At 35.8% G+C, this 25,487-nt stretch overlaps 2 protein-coding genes across 4 annotated transcripts in view; both read left to right on the top strand.

The window, feature by feature from the left end:
- Nucleotides 1-4,482, top strand: part of LOC135153645 (uncharacterized) — a 41,679-nt gene extending 37,197 nt beyond the window's left edge. Inside the window, exons 8-9 of the mRNA XM_064097444.1 lie at nt 1,300-1,416; nt 1,953-4,482. Coding sequence (XP_063953514.1) covers nt 1,300-1,416; nt 1,953-1,966 — 131 coding nt within the window. The 3' untranslated portion in view covers nt 1,967-4,482. The remainder of the gene's footprint in view (nt 1-1,299; nt 1,417-1,952) is intronic.
- A 514-nt stretch (nt 4,483-4,996) lies between these two features.
- On the top strand, nt 4,997-24,926 carry LOC135153644 (adhesion G-protein coupled receptor G6-like). Of its 3 annotated transcripts, XM_064097442.1 has the most exons (17): nt 4,997-6,624; nt 8,338-8,402; nt 8,783-9,415; nt 10,139-10,408; nt 12,059-12,159; nt 12,736-12,965; nt 12,996-13,075; nt 14,383-14,496; nt 15,222-15,349; nt 15,785-15,931; nt 17,687-18,086; nt 19,341-19,537; nt 19,969-20,133; nt 20,528-20,637; nt 21,655-21,917; nt 22,584-22,653; nt 22,991-24,926. In XM_064097442.1, exons 1-17 carry the CDS (start codon nt 6,308-6,310, stop codon nt 23,529-23,531), a joined length of 3,831 nt encoding a protein of 1,276 aa, XP_063953512.1. In that variant the 5' UTR covers nt 4,997-6,307; the 3' UTR covers nt 23,532-24,926. The 3 variants fall into 3 exon arrangements, with proteins under 3 accessions (XP_063953512.1, XP_063953513.1, XP_063953511.1); XM_064097443.1 differs by lacking the exon at nt 8,783-9,415; XM_064097441.1 differs by having other exon boundaries at nt 12,736-13,075.
- Nucleotides 24,927-25,487: the final 561 nt, after the last annotated feature.

Genomic DNA, 25,487 nt, shown 5'->3' with positions numbered 1-25,487 from the left:
ATTGATACGCTCACCATCAATATACGTCATAATAAAGACAACGATGGATCCGTGCGCTTATAATTATGTCACAATGTTAAAGTAAATGAAATGCGCACCAATTGCCGATGCAGAATCGGCTTTCTGTTTACACGTAGTAAAAAATCTGATTCTGCATCGGCTCGCGGTTCTGAACCTACTACTTTGGTGGTGCAAATTGCTGATTCTGAACCGCGAGCCAATGCAAGTTAATCGTGTTTTACACGCTATGAAAAAGCCTATTAAGTGTAAACACGGTATATATTTCCGTTAGAAATATTTGCTGTAACTTTCAAAAGGAGGGACACACTTGTGTAAAGACGCCATATTTACAATAAACACATTGGCCCGAATTCACAAAGGTGGTTTTGAAAACCCACGGTTGAGTCCATGGTGTATGCAGATTTCCTGTATAAATTACGCTTAATTTAGCACGTATCTGGCGCGTGTATAAAAAATGTCCAATTCTGATGCGCGCTTTTGTCGCAGTGCGCCAAATTGACGCCTGTTACCATGGTTAGATACGCTATTTTATTCATGAGTCCACTGTTTGAAGAGTGGACTCATTAATTCAAAACAGTGGACTTGTGATTAAAATAGCGTGGATAACCACGGTAACAGGCGTCAATTTGGCGCACTGTGACAAAAGCGCGCATCAGCATTGGACATATTTTGATATACGCTGTAAATAAGCGTAATTTATACAGGAAATCTCCATAAAACATGGACTCAACCAGGGTTTTCAAAACCACCTTTTTGAATTCGGGCCATTGACTATTGCTCTCAAGGGGGGGGGGGGGGCACAGGTCAATTGTGCCCATCTGGATCCGCTACTGTGGTTGTCAATACCAAGAAAAGAAAATCATATTGAATGTTATCAATTAATTGATTAGGCCTACCTTTTGAAAACTGCTGCTCTGGAAATATGACTTCAGATCATTCTTTTTCTATTAGATAATATTTTCTCTTGCATATCTACATGATTGCTGATCAAAACACGTTACGCAGCAGAGTAACTGTGTTATATTCATCTATATATTTCCAGCATGCACACACAGAAAATCTTTGGTGGGGGAATTTTATTTCTGTGACATCAATTTCAAACATTTTTTCAAGTGAATTTGCTGCATATGTTGAAATAAAAATGATCATGATGCTGTATATGAGTGAATCATTGCATTTTGGAGCTTAAAGAAAGTTTTACTATATTAGTATTATATTTTTGTTTTTATCTGCACATGCATATTTTCCAACACTCAAATTGATTTTATTTCATTTAAGATTGGACGACGGATACACTGGATGATAATGTAGATGGTCCAGGATTATCTGGGAAGGAAACTACAGGTGTTGAACACAGAAAACCGTTTACAAGAAAACAACTGGAGTTTGTGAAAGGTAATTGTGTAAGAATTCACTTCAGTGGAAAAAATTGCAAACCTTCCTCTAAATAAAACAGATTGTACTCCTGCAGTGGCATAGCTGGAAAAAAAAACTTGTGAGGAATGGTAAAAATACTGAAAAAGGCCAAATGTCATCCCCATTTATAGGATTACACGTCCTTTCTAACACCCCCCTGGAAAAAAATCAAAATGCTGGCGGGGGGGGGGGGGGTGGACACTTTGGCCCCAGGTATGCATGTGGTATGGTATTTGTCATCATTTGGGCAACCTCCCATTAATATAACGGGTTATTTTCTGCTAATCTATGGTTAAACATGAATTTCTTTATCATATTGTACGAAATGTTTGGTTGATATTTGTTAATTGGTTCTATTCAATTGAAGGGTAGTGTATTATGCAAATTTCTCGATATTTTAGAAAAATATATCAATTTCTCAAGAAAGCTTGCACGCACGACAAGCATTGATGTTTTGAACCCGTAGCTGACATACTGTCCTTTGCATTGTTTTCATCCCATATTCCTTATTACAGCTGCAAGAAATTAATCTTGCCGGGTACGCATTCACTTCACCTTGGTCGAGTGCAGCACAGTGGATAAATGTGTTGCTGAAGGAAAACACCATTGCTAGGATTCAAACCCACGACACTCTGTTGAAAGGTGAGAGTCAGAACCACTAGACCACGACGCACCTACAATTAACAAGCTGATGTCATACCCCCACTTGTTCTTTTGTATTTTATAACAAGAAGTCATGTTTATTCACATTTTGACCTCCAAGAACTAAAAAGTGGAGTGAAGATTTATTTAATGTAAACACATGCATTGCTTGAAATCATTTTATGCTACGTGGGACATATCATACACACGTGTACGAAAATATGAAATTATTATGATTTCATTTTATAACATAAGCCTAACACATATTCCTGACGATCATGTGCACATTCCAGTAATTTTTCCCAAAATGTTGCTAAACCTTCAAATCAAAGACTTTGTTATCTGATTTTAACGAAATTGTCAACATTATGCTTTTCTGATTAATTCTCTTCCTACCTAAATCTCCCCTTTTCTCATGCTTTCTTTCTATGGTCCCATTCATTATCCTTATAACTATGTTATATGTAAAATGTATCCGGTCGTCCAACCCATTTGATTGAAGGGCTAGGTACTCTAGACTGAAAGTTATGTGATTTAAATTCAAAGAGTACATCAGAAAAAAAAAAAACTGAAAATTTCATCAAAATTGAATGAGGATTAACGAAATTATGACGAATTAAAGTTGTTATTTTTTGGTAAAACTGTTCTCTGCAAGTCCTCATGGATATACAAGATCCCAATTTATATATTTTTTTGTATTATATGAATTCAAATTTTGTCCAAGCTAGGTTGTAAAAAATTACGATTGACTACTGATTTACCGTGTAAGACAAAAATTATATTATTTCTCACACATAGTTGAGTTATTCATCTGATTCAACACAACAAAAATAGACAAAAAAGAAATAAGTGGGAATCTTGTATATTTGAACTATGGGAAATAGTTAAAAAATAGATGTGCTACTAAGAATTATTTTCTATATGATTTGCAAAATATTAAAAAAAGATGTCGCTATTTTTCTTGTTTTTTTTCTTCTATTTTCATGATATATTCTTTATCATTCTATTCTATATATTCTATTTTTGATATAGATATTATTTATTTCTTTATGTATCTTTAATGTATTTATGATAAACTTTTGGCATGTTTCTACAGAAAATCATTAAAAACGATTTATCTTTTCCGGACTCGAAAAACCTTATCACCCTTAAACCAACCTGCTTCTACAAACCAAATAATCTGATTAATTCACTTTTCGCGTTGCAAATACGGCGGAAATCGGATAATTCAACCTATCACGTTGCATTGTACATATGTCCAAAATTGCAACTTCATAGGATAATTTTCAAAATTTGTGGTAGATCTCATTCAATGTAGCAGGTATACGTGTTGCACGATCAGCTGGCGAGATCGAAAAAGGCCAGAATGTGCAAATATATGTACTGCGAAATTGCACTTCCGGGATTAAGCACGTCCGCCAGACACGATACGCTATTTTGCCGTGTGTTTTTACAGAAAAGTTAAACGGATTAACATGGCAGTAACGAAACCATATTTTGCTTGAAGCAGTTTATCAATAAACCGCATCGCGTCTGTTTCTACAAAATTCTACAGGAAAGTTTTCCGGGATTCTGGATACTTACGCGGGTAATACCTTTTAACGATTATATGTAGAAACACGCCGTTTGATATATCTTTTAGGTGAAAAGAAAATAGAGAAATATTAGGAGGTTCTATTTTTATGGGGGTACTATTTTCCCCCCTTTTGGGGATATTTATTTCCTCTAAGTTTGGTACTCTTTACCTTTAATGAATCATTTGGCCATGTGAAGGCTATCACACATTTTGAGTTTAATCTTCGAAATTTGGTGTTCATCAGTTTGTTGTCCAAACTCTGTCTTACATGTAGATTTGTTTATAGGAAGATTAACATAATATCTATGTGGAGTGCAATCATTGACCTCTTGTAGAGTCGTGCAGTCACATGTATTCATAATGCTGGTGCTTTTATGCCATACATGTACTTGTCAATACTGGGTTCCACTCTTTTGTACTTGAACTTATTAGTAAAAAAAATATTTTATTAATGTCATTGAAGTAGCTGTGTGAAAGCAATTACACACAACAGATTTAAAATCAAGGTTATTGTATTACAAGTATCAGGTTTGTTTGCAGAACAGTGGTTTTGCCAAGTACTCAATCCACGTAAAAAGCCATCAGAGAGAACATGTTTATTCTTGGAAATGTTATTAATTTGTTGTGTTTTTCAATTAAACTCTGTCTTGATACATGTTTATTTTAGATACCAAGATTGACAGAGTATAGATGTCAACGAGGAGCAAAGTCATATATATTCATAACTTATGTGCTTTAATTATAAAGTCTATACTTGTGAATACTGTGTTCCATTTATGCTGTACTTAAACTTCTTATAGTAAAAACATTTGACGTTCTTGAAATAACTGTTTTCATCATTTTTTTCTTGTGCATACTTAATCCATTATCAAACCTACCATTAACCCGAGCTATATATGCTGTTCACCATTGGTCTACCATTCACTGTACTTTATTGGCCTACTATACATTGTACACCTTTGGTCTACTGTCTATCATTCAGTGTAAACCATTGGTCTACCATTCACAGTACACTTGTGGTCTATAATGTATGGCCAATGATGTAAATTGAATGGTTGACCAATGGTAAAGAGTGTATGGTATGACAATGGTGTACAGTGAACGGTAGGCCAATGGTGTACGGTAAATGGTAGGTCAACGGTGTATGGTAAGCCAATGGTGTACGGTGATTGGTAGGTCAATGGTGTATGGTGTATGGTAGGCCAATGGTGAACTGTAAATGGTAGGCCAATGGTGTACAATGTATGGTAGGTCAATGGTGTATGGTGAATGGTAGGGCAATGGTGAACGGTGTACGGTGAATGGTAGGTGTACGGTGTATGGTGAATGGTAGGCGAATGGTTTATGGTGAATGGTACGCGAATGGTGTACGGTGAATGGTACGCGAATGGTGTACGGTGAATGGTAGGTGTACGGTGTATGGTGAATGGTAGGCGAATGGTGTATGGTGAATGGTACGTGAATGGTGTACGGTGAATGGTAGGCGAATGGTGTACGGTGAATGGTAGGTCAACGGTGTATGGTGAATGGTAGGCGAATGGTTTATGGTGAATGGTACGCGAATGGTGTACGGTGAATGGTACGCGAATGGTGTACGGTGAATGGTAGGTGTACGGTGTATGGTGAATGGTAGGCGAATGGTGTATGGTGAATGGTACGTGAATGGTGTACGGTGAATGGTAGGCGAATGGTGTACGGTGAATGGTAGGTCAACGGTGTATGGTGAATGGTAGGCGAATGGTGTATGGTGTAAGGTGAATGGTAGACCAATGGTGTCCAGTGAACGGTGGCTGAATGGTAAATGGTAGGCCAGTGAATGGTGGCTGAATGGTGGTCAATGGTAAACCTGTCTATAGTGGCCATGGTAGATCAATGGTGAATGGTGTTTGATCAATGGTATATGAATGGTAAATGGTGCTCATGAATATGGTAATAGTAACGTCCCAATTATTTAAATTAGTTTGAATGGTATACCATTGGGGCTTGAATGGTATACCATTGGTGTATGATGGGTGCTGTGCGAATGGTATTCCAATGGTATATCAATGGTGTATGGTGTATGGTATTTCAATGGTATACCATTCAATTTTTTTTATAAGGGTAATGAGTCTGTGAATATAGCTTTCATGTAGACCTAATGATAATGATAATTACAAACATTGAGCGCGTACAATCCGGATTGAGATTGAGCTGTTGTTTTCCAAGGCTCATTTTAATCAAGGAATAACTCCCGCCAGGTACCTCCATTCGCCACTCTCGTGTTTAGTACAAAGTAGATAATTTAAAACCTTACAGAAATGAATTAATTTCATTATTGGGATTTGAACCCTCAATCGCCCTCTGTATGAAATTTGAGTGTCATGACTTAGCATCACCTTGATGGCCACGACGCTTCCCAACATGCCCAAGAAGCCATTACACTCCAGACATGAACAATGCTGGTGGATTAATGACAATAATGACATGACAATACAAATGAAAATTAATAATTAAAACAAAATCATCCGTTTATTATACCTTTATTGCTGAAATATTGATTCGCCAATTGATGTCACATCATCATTATATAAGTTGATAAGTAGTAGCGCTGCACATCAATGTCGGGTTTGCAGATCAATTATTACGAATATTATTGTTAATGAAACAAGTTTGATGTTTCATTTACATTTTTTTTGTTTCTTTGTATACCGCCCCGCTGTTTGTCTATTCTTCGATTATGTGTGTGTGTGTGTTTTTTCTTTTATGATATCCCTACCGCTACATAAAGCTGCACCCGAAATATTGGCTATATCTGGAAATCAAACTGGTTATCCTGGTGATGTCGTCTTTATCGCGTGTACTACGTTCGGGAGACCACAACCTGTTGTCAGCTTCGAACCTGCTTTACAGCCATTCTTTGGAGAATCTCCTCCTGATAGCCCTATAACTATCAATCAGCTAATCACATTGTCAAACGGAACAGATATTACGTAAGAACAAGTCATTACACTATTGCCTGTTAATAAAGGACAAGTCCACTCAAACAAAAAGATGATTTGAATAAAAAGAGAAAAATCCAACAAGAATAACACTGAAAATTTCATAAAAATCGGATGTAAAATAAGAAAGTTATGACATTTTAAAGTTTGGCTTAATTTAAAAAAAAAAAAAAAAAATATGCACATCCTGGTCAGTATGCAAATGAGGTGAATGATGATGTCATCCACTCACTATTTCTTATGTATTTTATTATATGAAATATGAAATATTCTAATATTTTCCTCATTGCCAAGTGAAACAGTATTTAATTCGTCCCTAAACATGTAGCATTAGCATTGTTTAATACTATATGGTTCAGTCAAGTTGGTCCTTATCGTCAAATCTATAAAAAAAATCTATAATTAAAACAATAAAAAAAAATTGTGAGTGATGGACATCATCGTCTGTCTCATTTGCATGTCACTGAGTTGTGCATATCACTGTTTTGTGAAAAATAAACGACATTTTAAAATGTCATAACTTTCTTATTTTACATCCGATTTTGGTGAAATTTTCAGTGTTATGCTAGTTTGATTTTTATTTATTTATTCGTATCAACATTTTTCTGGGATGGACTTGACCTTTATTAATGAGCAGGCGCGCAGTTTTAATACAGCTAGGCCCTATATCCTCTAAAAATTTGTCGCGCGTCAGTAAGCATCAAATTCATTCCCCTTTAAATTCATACGACGAGGACTATCATCAAAACTGTTTCCTCAATTGGAAGAAAAAAACACCCTTCTTTGGCCCAACTCCTTAAGGTCACACCTGGAACGAGCCTTCTACCAGACACGGGATGCTCCCCCCCCCCCCCAAAAAAAAAAAAAAAAAAAAAAAAAAAATCTAAATGTAGTTTGAACTATGATTATTATGAACTTGGACCTACTACCCTAACAGGTCCATGTTATGAATAAACCTAGTTACAGTGGATTTATGTAAGAATATTGGCAATATTTAACCTTAGCTCTGTTCGATAAGCAAACTTTGGTAAGGGAGACAACCCTTTATATAGACGCCCCAGGACGTCAATCAGTTACCTGCGTGCACCCACCCCCCCCCCCCCTTGCATGTCATTTGAGTATTTAAAATTTGGATTTTATGTACAGCTTTCTAGCCAAATACGATTTTATTTGGCATATCACACACATATACACATCCACACACACACAGATTTTCGAAAGTCACTGAAAACAGTAAAAAAACAACATATCTTTGCCAATCAGACACAATAAAAGATAGGAACCTCAAATGATTATACCCTTCCAGCTATCAATCTCACAATGGAGAGTGAAAAATCATTGAACAAAATTATATGTCGGGTGACAGCAGTATTTTGATCCTTTACATGATGACTACTCATACTGAGATATGAAGAAAAATTTGAAATAATTGTATTCTTTATTCAAATATATAATCGTTTTCACCCTTCATCATGGTTCTTTTATTTTCCAAAATAATATTGTTTCACTTAATATCCAAATATTTTACAAGCAATCAACGATTAATTTCCTACGTTATGGCTTTCACAAATGATGACAATCAATCATCAGTCAATGATGTATAATATTTCTTGGGGGGAGTGGGGTAAAAGAAAAGATAATGGGCAGAATTCCTGATAGTAATTGAGTGTATGAACTTCACCTGCCTGAAATTCCTTTTAACAGATTTACCTGCATCGCTGAAAATATTGCTGGCAGAGTCACTTCAACAGTGCAAGTTACAGCACTTGGTAAGTTTATTCATCTGGCAACATAGTTCATTTTTGTCTCACCTGCATGACGAAACATAAACCTTATCCTTCTCGTCATTAATCTACCCAACGAGTTATTAGTATATGCTTTCGATGAACATACTATTGATTGAAGAACCCGAACACTTTTCAGAAACGAGGAGGAAAAAGCCCCGGGGAAAATGCTTGGGGAAAAAATGCCCTAAACACGTTTGGCTAGTCTTTAAAAAAAAACTTTGGAAAAATAATATACCCTAAATACATTTAACCCTGCGATTGACCATTGACCAGTCTTTCAATACCACCGTTTTTTAAATCATGTGGATGATTGTGATACTCTTAATCTGAAAAAATGCATCATCCTATATCTTGAATCCTAGATTACCGGTGTCCTATTTTAGCTGACGCACTTGCAGATTTTCAGAAGAACAATCTGACGGAATGCCCATCTGTTCTGCAACTACAATTAGGCGGAGGACTTTTTCAGTCTTTCTTCTCAGTATTCATTCCTGAAGACGGCATCCTTCATTCCTTACCACTGGTGCTTTTCCAGTCCAATCCAGAGATTCCATTACCAGGCCCGCAAGAATTGACATTCCGTGTTACAGTCACGAACGAGCCGGTAGTTGCAGTTCCCCAGCGTAGGAAACGGGATATCGTCAAGATTCTCTACGAAAGAGATTATCACAACGCCACTCTTAACGATGGTTCCATCACTTTAGAATTCTCACCACCCGTATTCGCTGCTCAATTCAATCGGCTATATTACATCAATCTACTCACTCTGACTGATGATCCGCTATTTCTGCCGTTCAACCAAGCAATACAAGGGCCTCTGTCTTACCTTCAGTGTCCTTTATCACCTCCATTGAATCCTGTTAACAATGCATCATGTTATCTCCAATTAGAAAGCTGGGCGGCCATGGAAGAATCCTTCATAGAGTTGGGATGTGCAGAAGATACTTCTGTATCATACCGTTCTTACGAAACATGTCTACGTGTAGGAGATGCCCGTAAGTACTCTTCCATTAAGAAAGAATGAAGTATTTAACTAAGTATAATGTCACAGTCACATCCACCAAATCGACTCCAGACCGATCAAAGTTTTAATTCGTTGCGAGTGACAGACACACTAATGGTCTGATTAAAGTTAGTTTCCTTAGTGTGACTGACACAAAACATATCATAAATTAAAAGGAAAGTGATTATGTTTAAAAGTTTTGCTTTATGAAAAGTATTGCGGCGTTTTGATTTTCAGCATTTTCAACATTTATTCATGAAATTAATTTTTATTAAAGTTATTGCTTTGTATGAACTTATGTGTACTTTTTAAACACTGACATAATCATGGTGTTTTGAAAATTGAAATGAAATGTTATGGTACCTCTTTTTAAGATTCAGTTTGGAAATTCGAAATCCCACTTGAAGTTCGATCGAGTGCTAGATTTATAATACAAAGCTGTTCTCATACACGTACTTTTTTACTTTCCAGATTGAACGAACACAAAGATTTCCAGAATTAATACTCGGTCTATGTAGTTTCTCTATCTATTCGAGTTACCCTTGTTGTAGCTGAGCTACTGCGAATCATTCAATAGATTCATTACTCACCTGAATCAAGAACAGCACAATGAAATACCTTTTATCGGGTTCGAACCCATGACCTTCCACTTGCCTCAGTGCAAATTCACAAGCATGAAAAACGTTAACTTGTATTTTTGTCTGTCTCTGAATAGAGCCTGTGGTCACTGGTGAAGTTGTTGTTCCCAGTCTGCAGTTGTTCCAAAGCTACGACATTCCTTGCCCTATAGAAGGTGCTGTACGCCTCCTGTGGTGGCGAATAACTAGTCGTGGCTCAGCGACACCATTTGAATCACCTTCGCCATTCCTCCGCTTCAATCCCTTCACCGTTGAAGACATGGGTTACTACTACTGTGAGGGGTACGGTGGTGGAGCTTACCGTGATGTATCGGAGGCTACTACTCCTGTCCTTCTGGATGTTGAGGGTAAGGTCATCACGTATGCCTGCTTCAGTGACACTCATTTCACATCTTTTCCGATATGTTTGGATTAGAATTCAAGAGGATAAGATGCCTACAATATACCAAAGTTTAATTTTGGTTAATTTACTGCTTTGTTGACATAATGACAGTTCACAGGAAAATCATAACTATGTTTCCTGGATAGAAACCCCGGATAGAAACATACATGGATTTGATCAATTCTATTGCATTCGCTCCTGCTATTCATGACATTTAAACATCAGCCCATCTTAAAACAAAAATAAGAATGCTTGATAAGCATACACACAAAAAAAACTTTGCCAGCATATTTTTTTACGCAATAGGAGCTTCATGAGTATTTTTTTTTTTCGCCTTAAAAATAAGATGTCTACACTCTTCGCTAATGTGGAGCGTTGTGGCACAGTGGATTAGTCTTCGGACTTTGAAACAGAGGGTCGTGGGTTCGAATCCCAGCCATGGCGTAATTTCCTTCGGCAAGAAACTGATCCACAATGTGCTGCACTCAACCCAGATGAGGTAAATGGGTACTGGTAGGAAGTAATTCCTTAAAAAGCTGTGTGCGCTATGAACGCCTAGCTTAGCCGGGTAATATAGGAGCGCCTTGAGCACATAACAAGGTGGATATGTGCGCAATATAAATACCCCTATATTAAGATACAGTACGACTCACATTCATGCATTCTCCCTCAATTTCTCTTTGGGGAAAGTGGGTTAAACGGACTTCCTACCTTTGACTCGTCATATCCCTGTCATACAAAATGCCCCAAGTTTTCTAAGGGCAACGCAGGATAGCATTGGGTAAAACATACAAAGGCCCTTATTCATTTTCTTCATTTCCCAATAGTTTTCTTGAAAATAAAGCTCAACAATTTTTGAGTGAAGGTCCGTTTTACCTCATGGGCTGGGTAAAAGGGACCCATGTATATGGACAAAACGGACCACTTAGATCACCTGGATTCCATGAGTTCCTCGTTGATCGCCGTTTATAATCTCATTGTGTTACCTGCACATTAAGGACTGGTAATCAACTTAAATTTGCAAAGCAATGCATTATTCAATCAATACCATGCCCCCCCAAAAAAAAACAAAAAAAAAAAGTACTTTTCATATCAACAATTTTCTAAGTAAAATAAAAAGGCATAATCGTCTCACAATCAGGCTTCATTGTCAGGTTTCGTCAGGGGTTCTTGCCCAATCTTAACTGTCTTTATCTTACCTATATTGAAATGAATGCAGTATAAATTTAATTGTTTTGGCACATTTTGTGCTGAAATCTGCAAACATGAGTGAGCCTTTGTCAAAAGTATTTCTAATTCCGTTGGGGCAAAACGGACCCATGGTACGTTTTGCCCCAGAGACAAAAGTCCTTCTTACCCTTCACGATCATTCTTCACAAAAATAACCCTTAAGGTATATAGACCCTAACATTACATCAGGTACCCCTCATTTTGTTTACACCACTGTACAAACGACATTAAAATGAAACTTGTGTAAGATCCATATTTTTTTAAGACGAATTACGCAATAATGTCATTTAGGCACAGTGCAGGCGTTTTAACCGAGATAATGGGGTGGGTTCGTCTTACCCAACGGTCCGTTTTACCCCACTATTTGTTAATTTTATCATTTCAGGGGTTACAAGAGTTGCCTTTTCAGTTGCATTTGAAGGTGAATTTGTTGATTTTGGCATTCCTGAAGTATTTTCTGAGTTAGCACCTATGTTCAGACGCCCAGTGAGTACATTTTCATTCTTGCTTTTTATTTATTTATGTATTTTTATTCTTTAATATTTTTTTATCTCATTTTAATTTTGGGGGTCATAATGTTGTCAATAAATTGTGTACACACCATGAACATTCCAGAGTTATAAACTATATAGAACTCCAAAAAGGCCTTTACTTTGCTGTCACAATTAACGTGTACCTAGAACTTAACCCCCCCCCCCAACAGTTATGCAGTACACAAGATCAATTTGGCTGATGTAAAACTTGGTGTTCATTGTCGAGGATCCCGTCTTACGACCTGGATAATGTACTTTCATGGATATCATATAACATGATATTAGAACTTGAAGAAAATAGATAGGATATATAGGCAAAAGATGTGGAAGAAATATCCTAATCTGATTAATCCCTTATAGGACCTTAGAAACCTATAAAGATTTTCCATTGGAAGAAAAAAATACGAGGACGTAGGATAATGAGATGGTAGGGATCAAAGGAGGAGATACGCCAATGCGGAGAAGAAAAGGCTGTGATTTTCATGAAGAAAATGACAGAATAAGGATGTATCTCTTTATATCATTTCAGATAAATAATGCTTTCATTAATGACGGCACAAGTCGACTATCCATCTCATTGCTTGACAATGTAGGAAGCTTTGAGTTCCCTACTATCGTGAATACTCGTAACGGCAGCACGATCGTTGACTACATCATCAACGTCGATAGTAGCGTGTTTAATGGAAGTGTGGTTGAAATCGTGAATGACACCACATTCTTCCTGGAGTCTAACCTGGCCACGGGGTTTGGTCCTGAAAGAAGTTTTTTCTCTAATCTTGATCATGAAAGTAGTTTCTCTAATCTTGGTCCTGAAAGTAGTTTTTTCTCTAATCAGATCGTACCGGGAAGCGTTGTTGTGGGTAGTGCATGTAAGTATGTTATGGCAAATTTTGTGACAAATATACGAAGATAGAATTTAATATCATAATGATAAATAAATATTAATCAGTGGGAAGGCAAACTAAATGCAGACTTTTTACCCTTTCTATATACATATTCTTGCTCTGATATAGATCTAGGCCCTATACATTATTTTCGTTATAGTATCTGTAAGGCGATATTATAAAAGACGTCGCTACACGTCCTATTAAATGCTATGTAAGGATGGCAAATGCCAAAATAACAAGTTTCTTGCAAGTGAGGAGTGATTTCGCTCGGCTGGAATATTAACGGAAGCTGCATTTGTGATTTGTCAACAGCATTATGATTTGCATGTCTATTACGCAGCAAAATGGATCAATTAACTTGAGCGGTTGAATGCAAATACTGAAAACAAATTAACGACACACTTGCTCTTTGAATAAGAGATCGCCTAAATATAATGATAAGGAACTATGAAAATTAGAAGTTCTATTCAATAATTATATACGCTAGCGGTATGTGCAAAAGGGCTAGTATGTTGATTTATTTCGCACTCCTCTCAGAGTGACACAGGCATAGAGTGGCACTAAATAGAGACCTGTCCTTTTGGAGTGAATTTTCCATCTTTTGAGAGTAAATTTAGCTTTTGTTTAGTAAAATGTCTAAAAAGACGCACAGTTCGGTCCAAAGTAGAACGATAATTCACTCTACAAAAATGTACTGATTAGTAACTTTCATAAATCACTTGCATCTGAAATTTCATTTCAAATATTCAATCTGAGTCATTGTAAAATGGGAATTTCACCCTGACAAAGAGTTTACAGTAAAAATATTTAAAAAAATAATGAAAAAAATATTGCCGAAGTTTTGACGAGAAAAATCCATAAAAGAATTTTTTTTTAATTATAAAATTAGATTAGTGACGTCATATGCGAGCAGCTTTCCTACATATCGTATGGTAATAAAACAATGAAATGTCATTTTCTCAGAAAATTGTGTTTGCTTTACCTTCATTGTAACAATAGACATTTCATTTCACATCCGTTCCTAAAAAAAGAATCGAAAGAAATAAGTCATCAAGAACCATTAAAAAAAATTTAATTTAATATATTTTATATATGTGGGGCAGCTGCTCGTTTATGAAGTCACAAATCCAAAACTCGAAATTTTAATGACTTAATCTTCAATGGATTTTCCTGAAACCTTCATCAATATTTTTTATTATTATTTTCTGCCATTTTTGCAACAAACTTTTCTTCAGGGTGAACGTCCCCTTTAATATTTTTTTTCTTGTGTGTGTGATTGACATTCTTAGCATCCTGTACGGCATCTGTTGTCACGGGTGCGTTCGGAACCCTAACCTTCCCTACTACACCACTGGACCAGACAGCTGATAGCCAAGAACGATGTAATGAATACACTAATAATAGTAAGTCAGTATTATGTACTGTACCATTGCCGATAGTTGAGAAAAAAGTGCACATTATATTCAATTAAAATTGAAGAACTTCAATAATTTTTGCGAATTTTACCATTTCATTTCATTTTTATTCACCCCCATCTATACCACGTCCTATTTATTTACTGTCACAATCTTGCTTTACACTTCAATGAACAAAATAGGCGTATGTTAACAGGCGTATAACCAGGAGCCGCCTGATGGAAAGGGTTCCCTTTGAATGAAAAAAATATATATATTGGATGGTTTAGGATACTGCATGAGTTACGGCCAATATAGCGAGAATCATAGATGAGTGCAATATTAGCTTTAACGATTGGGATATTTTTGGTATCATGGTGATGAAAAGACATCCGATATGATCTTTTTTTTATAATCTTTTACGATCAGTATTCATTAAATCGTACAATATGACACGATATTGCACAGCAAGTTTTTCACATAAATTGGGGTCTGTCAGATTTCGGTGCTTATGCAGTGCACTCTGGTATTGCACTACACATGCAATTCAAGTCATGCAGGCTAAACGCTCCACATAGGCCTATACTAAATATATTTATCTTTATTAGGTTAAGAAGGTGCATTCCTCGAAAATGAAGAGAAATTCGATGCATATTGTATTCCTTTTAACACACACCCGTAACCGTAACAAGGGACGTAATATCAATTCAAATAATACCATATTGTCTTTTTAGCCCCCGTTCCAAGAGCTAGACGAACGTGTCGTGGGGATTTCTTGTCACCAGCTCTCTGGGACGATCCTGTGCTTCTCGATTGCTTTGTGGGGACAGATACGAATGAAGTTCTCAACAACATTGCCAGGGTAAGACATATTGTATTCTTGGAAATGAAAACACCAGTTTGGCATTCGTATTACATACTCGTCGTAGTGGTCTTGAGAAAGACTTTGATGAGGAGAAAGAAGAAGATGAAAAGAAGATGAGAAGGAGGAAGAAAAGTCGAAGAATAAAAGTTTAAAAATATCTTGAAGGAGAAAATGGAAGAATTAAGAATGTAAAAAAAAGCAAGGAGAAAAGAAATGGAGATGGGTGAGATATCAATGAAAACAAATGAATGAACAATTTATGAATGTTCCATAATCTTGAATATACATTCAACATGAAATACTAATAATGCAATGCGTCATTCTCATCATTTTAACAATTGGACAAGCGACATTAACATGAATATATCCACCATTTTACCTGAATACAAACCAATTTATGTTTATTTTGTCCGATTCTATTTGTAATTACAGGCTGTTGTGACGCCAGACAATGTAACCGAGTATTCTTACGATGTTGCTGAAGCTACTTCTAATGGTGGTGATATTAACGCCGAAGGTATAAGAGCCATTTCTATTGCTCTGCAGAAAATTGTTGACGTCATGGATCCATCCACGGAGGTATATTGTCATCCCATACAATAAACCGTGTCTAGGTTACTCGTACTTTTTTGCGCCGAATTATTTCGTGAATCGACAAGTGCGAATGAAAAAAAAAAAAAAAAAAGCAGATAGTAGTGAGGTTAAACGTTGGATCCACAAATTAGCTTAATTTTGTCACCCAAAGTGATAACTTGGCACTATTTTTTTGTTTTGTAATAGTATTTATTAAAATCATTCAGTTCAAAATCATACAAGTAATATAATATCAATAAAACACTGTTCACAAAGTCAAATAAATAATTATTCATAATACAAAAAATTATACATACAAAAAATACAGAATATAACATTCGAGTCATCTAGAACAAAGTAAATACTTAGTCTGTAGAAAGAAAAAAATACAGACATAAAAAAAAATGTATAGCAACGCAATTGAACTGAATGAGTAAAGAAGTAAAACACCCTCCCATCCCACTGCCCCCCCCCTCTCCATATCCCATCTAAGCCCAGCCCAGGAAGCGCGGTCTGATTCCCTCCCCTCAACCTAGCTACCCTCCATTTCGATCTGCATTCTGTGCCGCAACCATGATCTAACTTGTGCACCTAAATCCTCACTCCAAATGCAAAGAGACACTCCGGCCCCCAATCACACCCCTCCCAGAGAAAGATAAAGAGTCCAGTCACCTTAGAAGCGGGATCTACATCCCAGAGAGCGCACCATAGCTCCCACTGGAGCGAACAGCGTATATTTATTTTATAAATGAATTTTTTTTTTCACTCCAGAAGTAACCACAATGTACCAAAAGGATACAAAGCCCACCCCAAAAAGACTGCCCCGATCCACTCCAAGAGGAGTGCAACAGTAGGGACCAGACCATCTCCCTCGCATTTAGAGTGTTTAACAACTGTATGCTTGAACTTACTTAGCCCCAGCATCTCTAGAAAATAAATTGTCCCATTTTCTGAAATGGTTTGTTAATAGACCTCTCTGTTCAGCTAGTTTTCTTTCTTCTAGTCTATCTTCTTGTATTTTTTCCTTAATATGGTTAAGGGTCGGTGGATCTTTTGTGTTTCTACTATTCTTTAAAACCATATACTTTATTAGGATTATTATGTGATTTAATAATTGAGCCTCTCCTTTAGTTGAACATTCCACGCCTACGTGTACACCTTTTTTTTAATCTATATTTGTAATGATAGGGAGTTGAAGCATGTTCCCACATTCTTTCCATATAGTTTTTATCTTATCACATGAAAAAAATATATGATCATATGTTTCTTCTTCTTTACTGCAGAATGAACATAAATCATCTGTTGTCATTTTAAATAAATATAAATATTTTTTTGTGTATAGTATATTGTGTAATATTTTATATTGAAATTCTCTGAGTCTACTATTCAGAGTCGATTTTCGTGGTCTTAGAAAAATATCAGAAATATCTTTTTTTGTTATATTATATTTTTCCTCAAGCTTTTTAAATGCTGTCTTGATAACGATTACTGAATGAACAAATCAATATCGATAAGAAAATAACAAAAGCTGGTTTAAGTTTAGATTTGTATCTTTAAATATCACACAATTTCTGCTGGCACAACCATCTTGACACAACTACACACTGGACTAAATATTTTATGGTTATTGATTTTTTTTCGCGAAGTGAATGAGAGAAGTTCTGTCTCAAAGAAGACGAATAAATATTTCAAAAATATCAGTTATTATTTCATGACGACATGTTACAATAGAAACAATTATCCAATGCTTTTTTAAATCAGGTCACCAACAATACTCTCCAGATCGTAGACAACGTCCTCGGTGCTCCCGATACAGAATTTGTAGATGCCGTGGATGTCGAAGCTCCGACAAGGATTCTTGATTTCTTGGAACAACAGATCACTTTATTCCAGACCCAAGGTGATGGTAACAACCTCACTATCGTCGGAAGTAGCATAGCTGTGGTAGCTCTACAACTTCCAGAGGCCAGTCTACTGCAAGGTTTAGGATTCGCTGCCTTGGTATCTCCGGATGACGAACAGAAGAGTAATCTTCTCAATCAGTTGAATGAAAATGACACAATGGTGTACTTCAACCTTGATGATATTCCTAAAGCAACCGTCGATGCAGCAATTTTTCTGCCACCGGATATTCTAGGCCTGTTGCCCCCATATTTACTAGGTGGGAAACAGTAGATCGTTAGGACATTAAGCAAATTACGAAATGTAGTGAATTTTCCTAAAATCCTTACTGGATCCAGTGACCTACATTTCATTTGCCAAAGACATGGCAAAAATATATGGCAAAAATAAAATGTTAATTGTATTGCCTCATTTGCTCCGTTCGCTCTCTCGCGAAGTTTGTTTTATCAAAACTCGCGGCCTCATATACGCTATAGGAATAAGTCCAAATATTCTTTTGTCAAATTGTTTCTATTTTAAAATCGATCAGAGGACTGACTAATCTCTAAACACTTCAATACTTTTAGAATGTTAATGTACTTTTTCAGAAGCATGTAATGATTTATGTACGTTAAAACACAATTTACGCAAGTCTTTTTCTAGAAAGAGTCAAAATTACTGCAAGCGAATGTAATCAAAAGCAACTTCTTGTTCCAAAAGAACTCGTGCAGTTGCATTTAGTTGAATGGCAGCTTGTTCTTTTTACCCGATGAAAAAGTTTTAAGGGGCCTACAACGTATTCATTTCCACCACCCCCCCCAAAAAAAAAAAAAACAATGATAAAATCTACTCCAAGAAAATAACGTACATTACAATAAGTTGACCCTTACATGCCATAAGAACAAAATATTATTTGTAAATAAAGAGGCTTTAATAGGGAAAAATTATAATTTGTATATTTTGCATTATAATTTGCATTATTCCTATGTATTAAAGATCGCATGCTGGATCTGTAATGAAAATTATAAGTCAGAAAAAATTGAACCAGTGGGATTCGAACCTGCCATCTACTACTTTCCGGGCAGTGACTAAACCACCAGGTAATTCTGGTTCACAAATCACGATGTACTGGAATTCAAATACCCCCGATCCTCTTCTTTTAGACTCATTAATATGCAAATGCAGTCTGCCGGGGACAAATGAGCATGCGATGTTAAACACATAGGAGTAATGCCGAAAATTTGTTTACAAATTAAAATATTTTTCATTTTGGAAAGTACGAAACAACAAGTGCCACAAAGACAACAATTTTACGAATATGTTAATACAGATTATATTATTCATAATATATTTCTTAGCATAGTGGTAATCTATATATAGGGAAAGATTAGTAGAAATACCTTAATCTGTAGAGTTGGTTTATTCCTATTTTGAAGGAAAGCCATATTCTCCATCGAATCAAACTTCCAACCAAAATCATATAGTAATAAAAATAATGTAAAGCAGTATTTTTTTCTCTTTACCTACTTTACAGAAAATGGAATTGTTCCGGTGACGTTCCTAATATTTCAGACCAGTAAGTTGTTCATTAGTCCAGACCAACCTTACGATCTCGGTGGTGGTCGTCGATTAGCAGTCGGTACCAGGATTATATCAGCGACCGTAGAGGGTGCTGTCATTGAAGGTTTGCCACGAGGAGGTGAAATTGAGACAACCTTTCTTGAGCTGAATGTGAGTTTGTCTGATTTTACAGACTTTTCAGCGAATCAGCGACCTTTATTCAACCTTTAATCATTTCATGAAATTTTTGCTCATGTATTATCACTGTCGATCTTGGCACACATTTTATTTTCTTAACTTTATTCGTTAGTTATTCGAGTGTCAGCCTTTTATAGATTAACAAATTATGTATTAAGTAGTAACATATGTTTTGATATAATCAAAGTTATCAATTCATCACCCCTTCCGATTAAGGGATTTATCATGGATCCACTTTCTTATGTAATAAGTCAGAACATCAATATCCTCATTAGCTTTGTTTATGGAGAACGCTTTTAACAGATTTCTCAAATCTATTTTTGTAAGTTGATCAATAAACATTTCTTGAAAAAAACAACCTGTGGATACAACCTTACTTTAATTTTGTGAATTCCTTTATACAGGTGACTAGAGAAAATGAGATGATAGATAATAGGACGTGTGTATTCTGGGACAAAATTGACCAAGTTGGGAGATGGTCATCTGAAGGATGTCGACGAGAAGACAACCCAGAGGATAATAGAATAAGATGTCTTTGTGATCACCTTACAAGCTTTGCTGTTCTACTGGTATAAACCCATTTCCCATTTTTATATATTTATATTTAATGGAAAGTAAATATTCAGATCGATAGATATACAATCCGGCGACTTGGGTCGTAGACCGTCGCAATAGCCCAGTGGTTGTTTTTCTTTCTTCAAGAGAACTAACGTTCTACGTCCTATTGGTCACGTTACTGACATTATAAAGGAAATGAAGTAAAGTGAGATACAACTAGCAGTGAGAAATAGATTGAATAGCTTTAATGGAAATATATATGTAATAAAGCTAGCCAAGAAATATTTGTTAAATTTATCAGCCAATATCGAAGTAAGGCTTCTTTGGATGTCATTCCTTCTTCCTATCCCACATGTACTATTCCATGATATTTTATCCGTGTGGTAATGTTATTCTATATTCTAGGATGTGTCCGGAGATGTTGGGCTCTATGCGTTAGATGTTCTTGGTATGATTGGTTGTATAATCTCTATCATATGCCTCGTCATCACACTTGTTACATATCTGAGCATGAAGTAAGTCAACTTTCCTAGTAAAAGTAACTTTTTAGAAACTTTAATAATAATAGCATAACACTAATGCAATTTAACTATATTTTTTTCCAAAATAATAGCACACTATAGTCCATTGAATTGGAATTGAAGTATTTGCAGTATTGGAAACTAATTTTCAAAAATCATAGCATTACGTAATCGAATGTAACACTAGTCCAAATAACTTGAAGTATTATTGTGAAGAGATATGACTGAAAATAGATGCAAACATTGCTAAATAAATAAATAAAAAATCGCTATGGCATGATGATGTGGAATGGCCAACTCATTCGATGATTTTTTAAATTTGATTTTCTTAACTATTTGTTTCGAATTCCCAGGGTGAAATAGGTCCGAAAGAATAATCCTTCCTCCTATTTTCCAATACTCTCCAATTTTCACACACTTCCAATATTTCTCTAATGTACCTCAAATTAATTATGTGTCCTTTTCAATCTTATTAACCCACATGGTGAAACTACCACACTTTGGGAATTAATGCCATGGAGGGGACCAAACATGATCGTAATTATCCGATATTCATTGTTCCCAAATTTTGGTACGATATGGAAAACTTCAAAATTCTTATATGCGATAATATTTCAAAGGCCCTTCCAAAAAAAGTGATTAGAATTAGCGGAGGTCGAGTCAGGACCCATTGATGAGAGTGATTTTGACATCTTATACAAGTGATTTCATGGTCCACTCCCACTATTTATCATTTACAGGAGTTTATTTTGTACATAGAACGCAAACGTGAAACTAAATTCAAATTGTAACATGATTTTATCATGGTCGGCGACACGGGGTCCACCCTCGAATTTCGAAGTTTGTACTACAGTACCCTATGATTGAGGGTCTTCTCGCCCCCATAAAGTGACAAGATATCGTTGAATAATTATGGTACTCATAGTATGATTATGATACTGATATATACTGACCCTTTATTCAAAAGCTGATTTATTAATACTTAATAACACTTTTCAATATCATTAACAGAAAATTGCAATCAAAGCAACCTCAACGGATCCTAATTAACCTCTGCGTTGCCCTCCTCGGACTTTATCTCGTTTTCATCATCGGTATCGACCGTCGTTATCCAACCGGGGGCTGCGTCGTTGTCGGATTCCTCATTCATTTCTTTCTGCTATCGTCAGTGTCGTGGATGTTGGTGGAAGCTATTAATATGTACCTTCTTTTCGTCAAGGTCTTAAACGCTTCTGTGTCTCGATTTATGCTCAAGGCATCTCTTTGTTCTTATGGTAAGTGTCGTTTATATAAAGGCCTCACCTCTGTTAAGGTGTAAGATTTTTTACTATGTGGATGTTTTGTCGTGGTACTGAGGATTAGGTCTGATCATTTTTGTCAAATTCTTCGTACTCAACAGTCTCCATTAATTTGTTTTTAATTTCTTCCCTTTCCTCCTTTTTTATTTTTCTTGTATTTCTCATTTTTATCACTTTTCTTTTTGTTCACATTCGCCCTCCTCTTATTCTTGTTCTTCTTTTCTTAATCATTATTATCTTCTTACCCTTCTTGTGTTATTTTCTCTCTTTTAACATCATAAGACTTGAACATGTTCAAAAGGAAACTGAATATTATGTGAGCCGATGTAACTTAGAATAAATTATCATTGCTATTGTTAGAAGTGATTAAGAAGATAATCATGCATGACAAATACGAATGTACATTGCAAAAACTATCACATATTACCTCAAAGAGATTTCTTAAACAATCATCACAATAATTTTATATTAAAAAACAGAAAAGACGATATTCTGGAAATGCCAATAAATATTCGGCAACACACCAAGGATCGGCAACGTTTCGATTTTTATCTGTATCAATTAATATCGTATTGTAGTATTAATATTACAGTTCTTTTATAAATAGTATATAATAACCATTATCATATTCCATGTTGACAGGTTTACCTCTTCTCGTCTGCATTGTAACAGTGGCAGTTGATAGTTCTTTATACCTTGGAGATGGAACATAGTAAGTTGATTGGCGCTTTTCATTCTTTTCAAAGTTTCTATTTTTAGGAATATCAAAACTATCGAATAATGATCATGCTAAATTACATAATAACAATTAGACAATTCTATATGAATTCAAACAATATTCACAAACACATGGCGATATTAAATTGTCAACATAAAGAACAGTACGAGTAGTTACTTGGATAACAGATTTATTCCCTCTGGATTCCAATATTCAAATAGATTTGATGTATCATAGATTGAAGAGAATTAATCATAGAAAGATACATCTTCAGTGAATTTTTTTCCTAAGCACGTTGCATATTTCTTGTCTTTTGTTTGTCACTCAATAGTTGCTTCGTCAAACCAGGTCCAGCTTTATATTACGGTGTCTTACTCCTCGTAGCTCTCTTACTCGCTACTAACTTCATCATATTTGGTCTCGTCATGCAACGTTTGTCATGTCGCAAGTCCGTTGCTGCCCACAAGACCAATCAAGCCAGTCGCGGTGAGACGTGGAAACGAGTCCAGAACGCTGTCGCCATCTCTGTTCTCCTCGGGTTAACGTGGTTGTTTGGTTTCCTCGCCATCGGTGGTGCTCGACTCATCTTTAATATTCTTTTCCTGGTCTTCAATTCCCTCCAAGGGTTCTTTGTGTTCCTCATGTTCTGTGTCCGACAAAAGGAAGTACGTGAGCAATGGGTTCGATGGCTGCATTGTCAGTTCGGTGATGTTAAGCCTGGTCAACGTCGCAGTGATGATTTCGTTCAGGCTAAGTACAAAAAGACAGAATCACAAGAGGGTCGGACGTCCTTGGCAACATCAAATAGCCAAGGTATTCAACTATCCAGCGGGGGTACACTAAGTACCAATGCCTCCAGCATCACCACATAATAATTTCCATGATTTTAAGAAGCCTGCCAGGATTCTTTTTTACTAAAGTAGACAATGTCCTTGCATATTATGTATTGGCATTTAAAACTATTTTAATTATTGATTATAGAGTACAGATATAATTGTATGAAATAAAGTACGATTGGTTTCGTTTGGTGATAAATAGCCTCTATTAACATCGTTTCTGACTTTCTGTGCCATGATTCGCCGTTAATGTTTCGCGCCATTTTACCCCCAAAACGCTCAAAATATTAATGTAACGCTGTGCAAATTTAATACTTTTTGAGGGAAGTCTCGCATAACCTTTGAAACTAAATTTGCGACACTGAGGCGCTACGTGACTTTTCAACAGACAATGTCGTGCATATTTCCACATTTTTATAGCCAAAATAATTGCAGCTTTAGTTTCTGTTTAATTTATCTTCAATATTTAATATGAAATATCATTAAAATCGTTTGTGTTATTTTGAATATGTATTGTTTCTTCGATTGTATTTTGTTTACTTTGTTGAAATAAATCTAACTCATAAAATGTGGCTTGTGAACAAATCCGTCACTGGGAGATAAAAATCATAAAATGGTGATTATTTTTCACTCTAGTTGTTTGGCTTAATTGAACAAGGACTAACTTGGCTTTTGCAAAACCCCGGTGCAAAACGTACTGATAAAGTTACAAAGATGCCCTCTGCAAACAAATCGAATTAAACTAATTTCTATTGTGCAAATAATGTTTTTCATTAATAATTTTACACAGTTCATATTAAATCAATAAATTATCATTTTGGTCCCTTTTGGTGGGGTTTTTATACTGCTTGTGGTCTAAGGAACGTGCGTGCAAAATTTCGGCGCTGTCGCGCGGGCAATGCTTTAGGTCAGAAAGGACATGATGTCCTCTAAACTAGCACAGCCCTATATCTTGCCACACTTCAAGCTCACATGGATAAGCATTAACCGTAATAGAGAAATAATTAGAGACAATCATTTGTTATGGATTCCATTCTATGTCTTACAACTACTGAATTTATCATTATTATCTTTTTCATGATTATCTTAGCTTAGACTCAGCGATTTTTATATTAGAAGAGTAACGAGATGTATGGTTTAAACATTTTGTTTTCAGCAAACATTTTACTGATAATTGTTAATTGTCTGATGATAACAATTTTTGCAAAATCTGATAGCAGACAAACCATACTCATGATGAAAAGACTGTATTTCGACTGTATTGTATATTGTTAGTATCACTATTGTATGTTTCGCATCATTTGCAATGTATGTTGATGTATCTGTCGTTGATATGTGTAGAATAATTATGGCAAAATAATTTTTCGATGTTATTTTCTCCTTCGCATAATGACTTCGATAAACTGACTTAATAGAAAAATTGGAAATTTCAATTACTTCCAGTGTGAATGATTTATATCACAATTAATACATAACCTCAATGTGGCGAAGTGATTTCAAACTGCATACTAATAAAACACAGAAAGGTTTTATTTAAACTAATTTAGCAGGGCCCTGGAAACGATTTGTTGAAGAGGGTTGTTTTTTGTCCTGCCTGCATAGCAGAGCGAGACTATAGACGCCGCGGCGGCGTCGTCAACATCAAATCTTAACAGAAGGTTAAAACTTTAAAATGTCATCATTATAAAACTTGGACATAAGGGTTATCAAGTATTACTGAATACCCTGCCTGAGTTTCAGATCACATGACCAAGGTTAAAGGTCATCTAGGGTCAATGAACTTTGGCCATGATGGGGGTATTTGTTGATTTCCATCATAACTTTGAAAGTTTATCGATCTGGTTCATGAAACTTAAACATTAGAGTAATCAAGTATCATTAAACATCATGCTTGAGATTCAGGTCACATGACCAAGGTCAAAGGTCATTAAGGGTCAATGAGCGTAGTATTTTATTATCATATGAATTGTGGGGGGTTGTAAATAACTATTC

Source organism: Lytechinus pictus, chromosome 3 (assembly GCF_037042905.1).
Source record: "Lytechinus pictus isolate F3 Inbred chromosome 3, Lp3.0, whole genome shotgun sequence".
NCBI lineage: Eukaryota > Metazoa > Echinodermata > Echinoidea > Temnopleuroida > Toxopneustidae > Lytechinus > Lytechinus pictus.
Note: the sequence above shows the minus strand (reverse complement) of the source record. Positions and strands in the feature narration are given on the sequence as shown.

Coding starts and splice junctions, on each gene's coding strand:
- LOC135153644 (XM_064097441.1), top strand. CDS start 6,308: ATGTTTCATTTACATTTTTTTTGTTTCTTTGTATACCGCCCCGCTGTT. Junction 19,538..19,968: donor CAACCTTTCTTGAGCTGAAT/GTGAGTTTGTCT, acceptor TCCTTTATACAG/GTGACTAGAGAAAATGAGAT. Junction 20,638..21,654: donor GTTACATATCTGAGCATGAA/GTAAGTCAACTT, acceptor TATCATTAACAG/AAAATTGCAATCAAAGCAAC.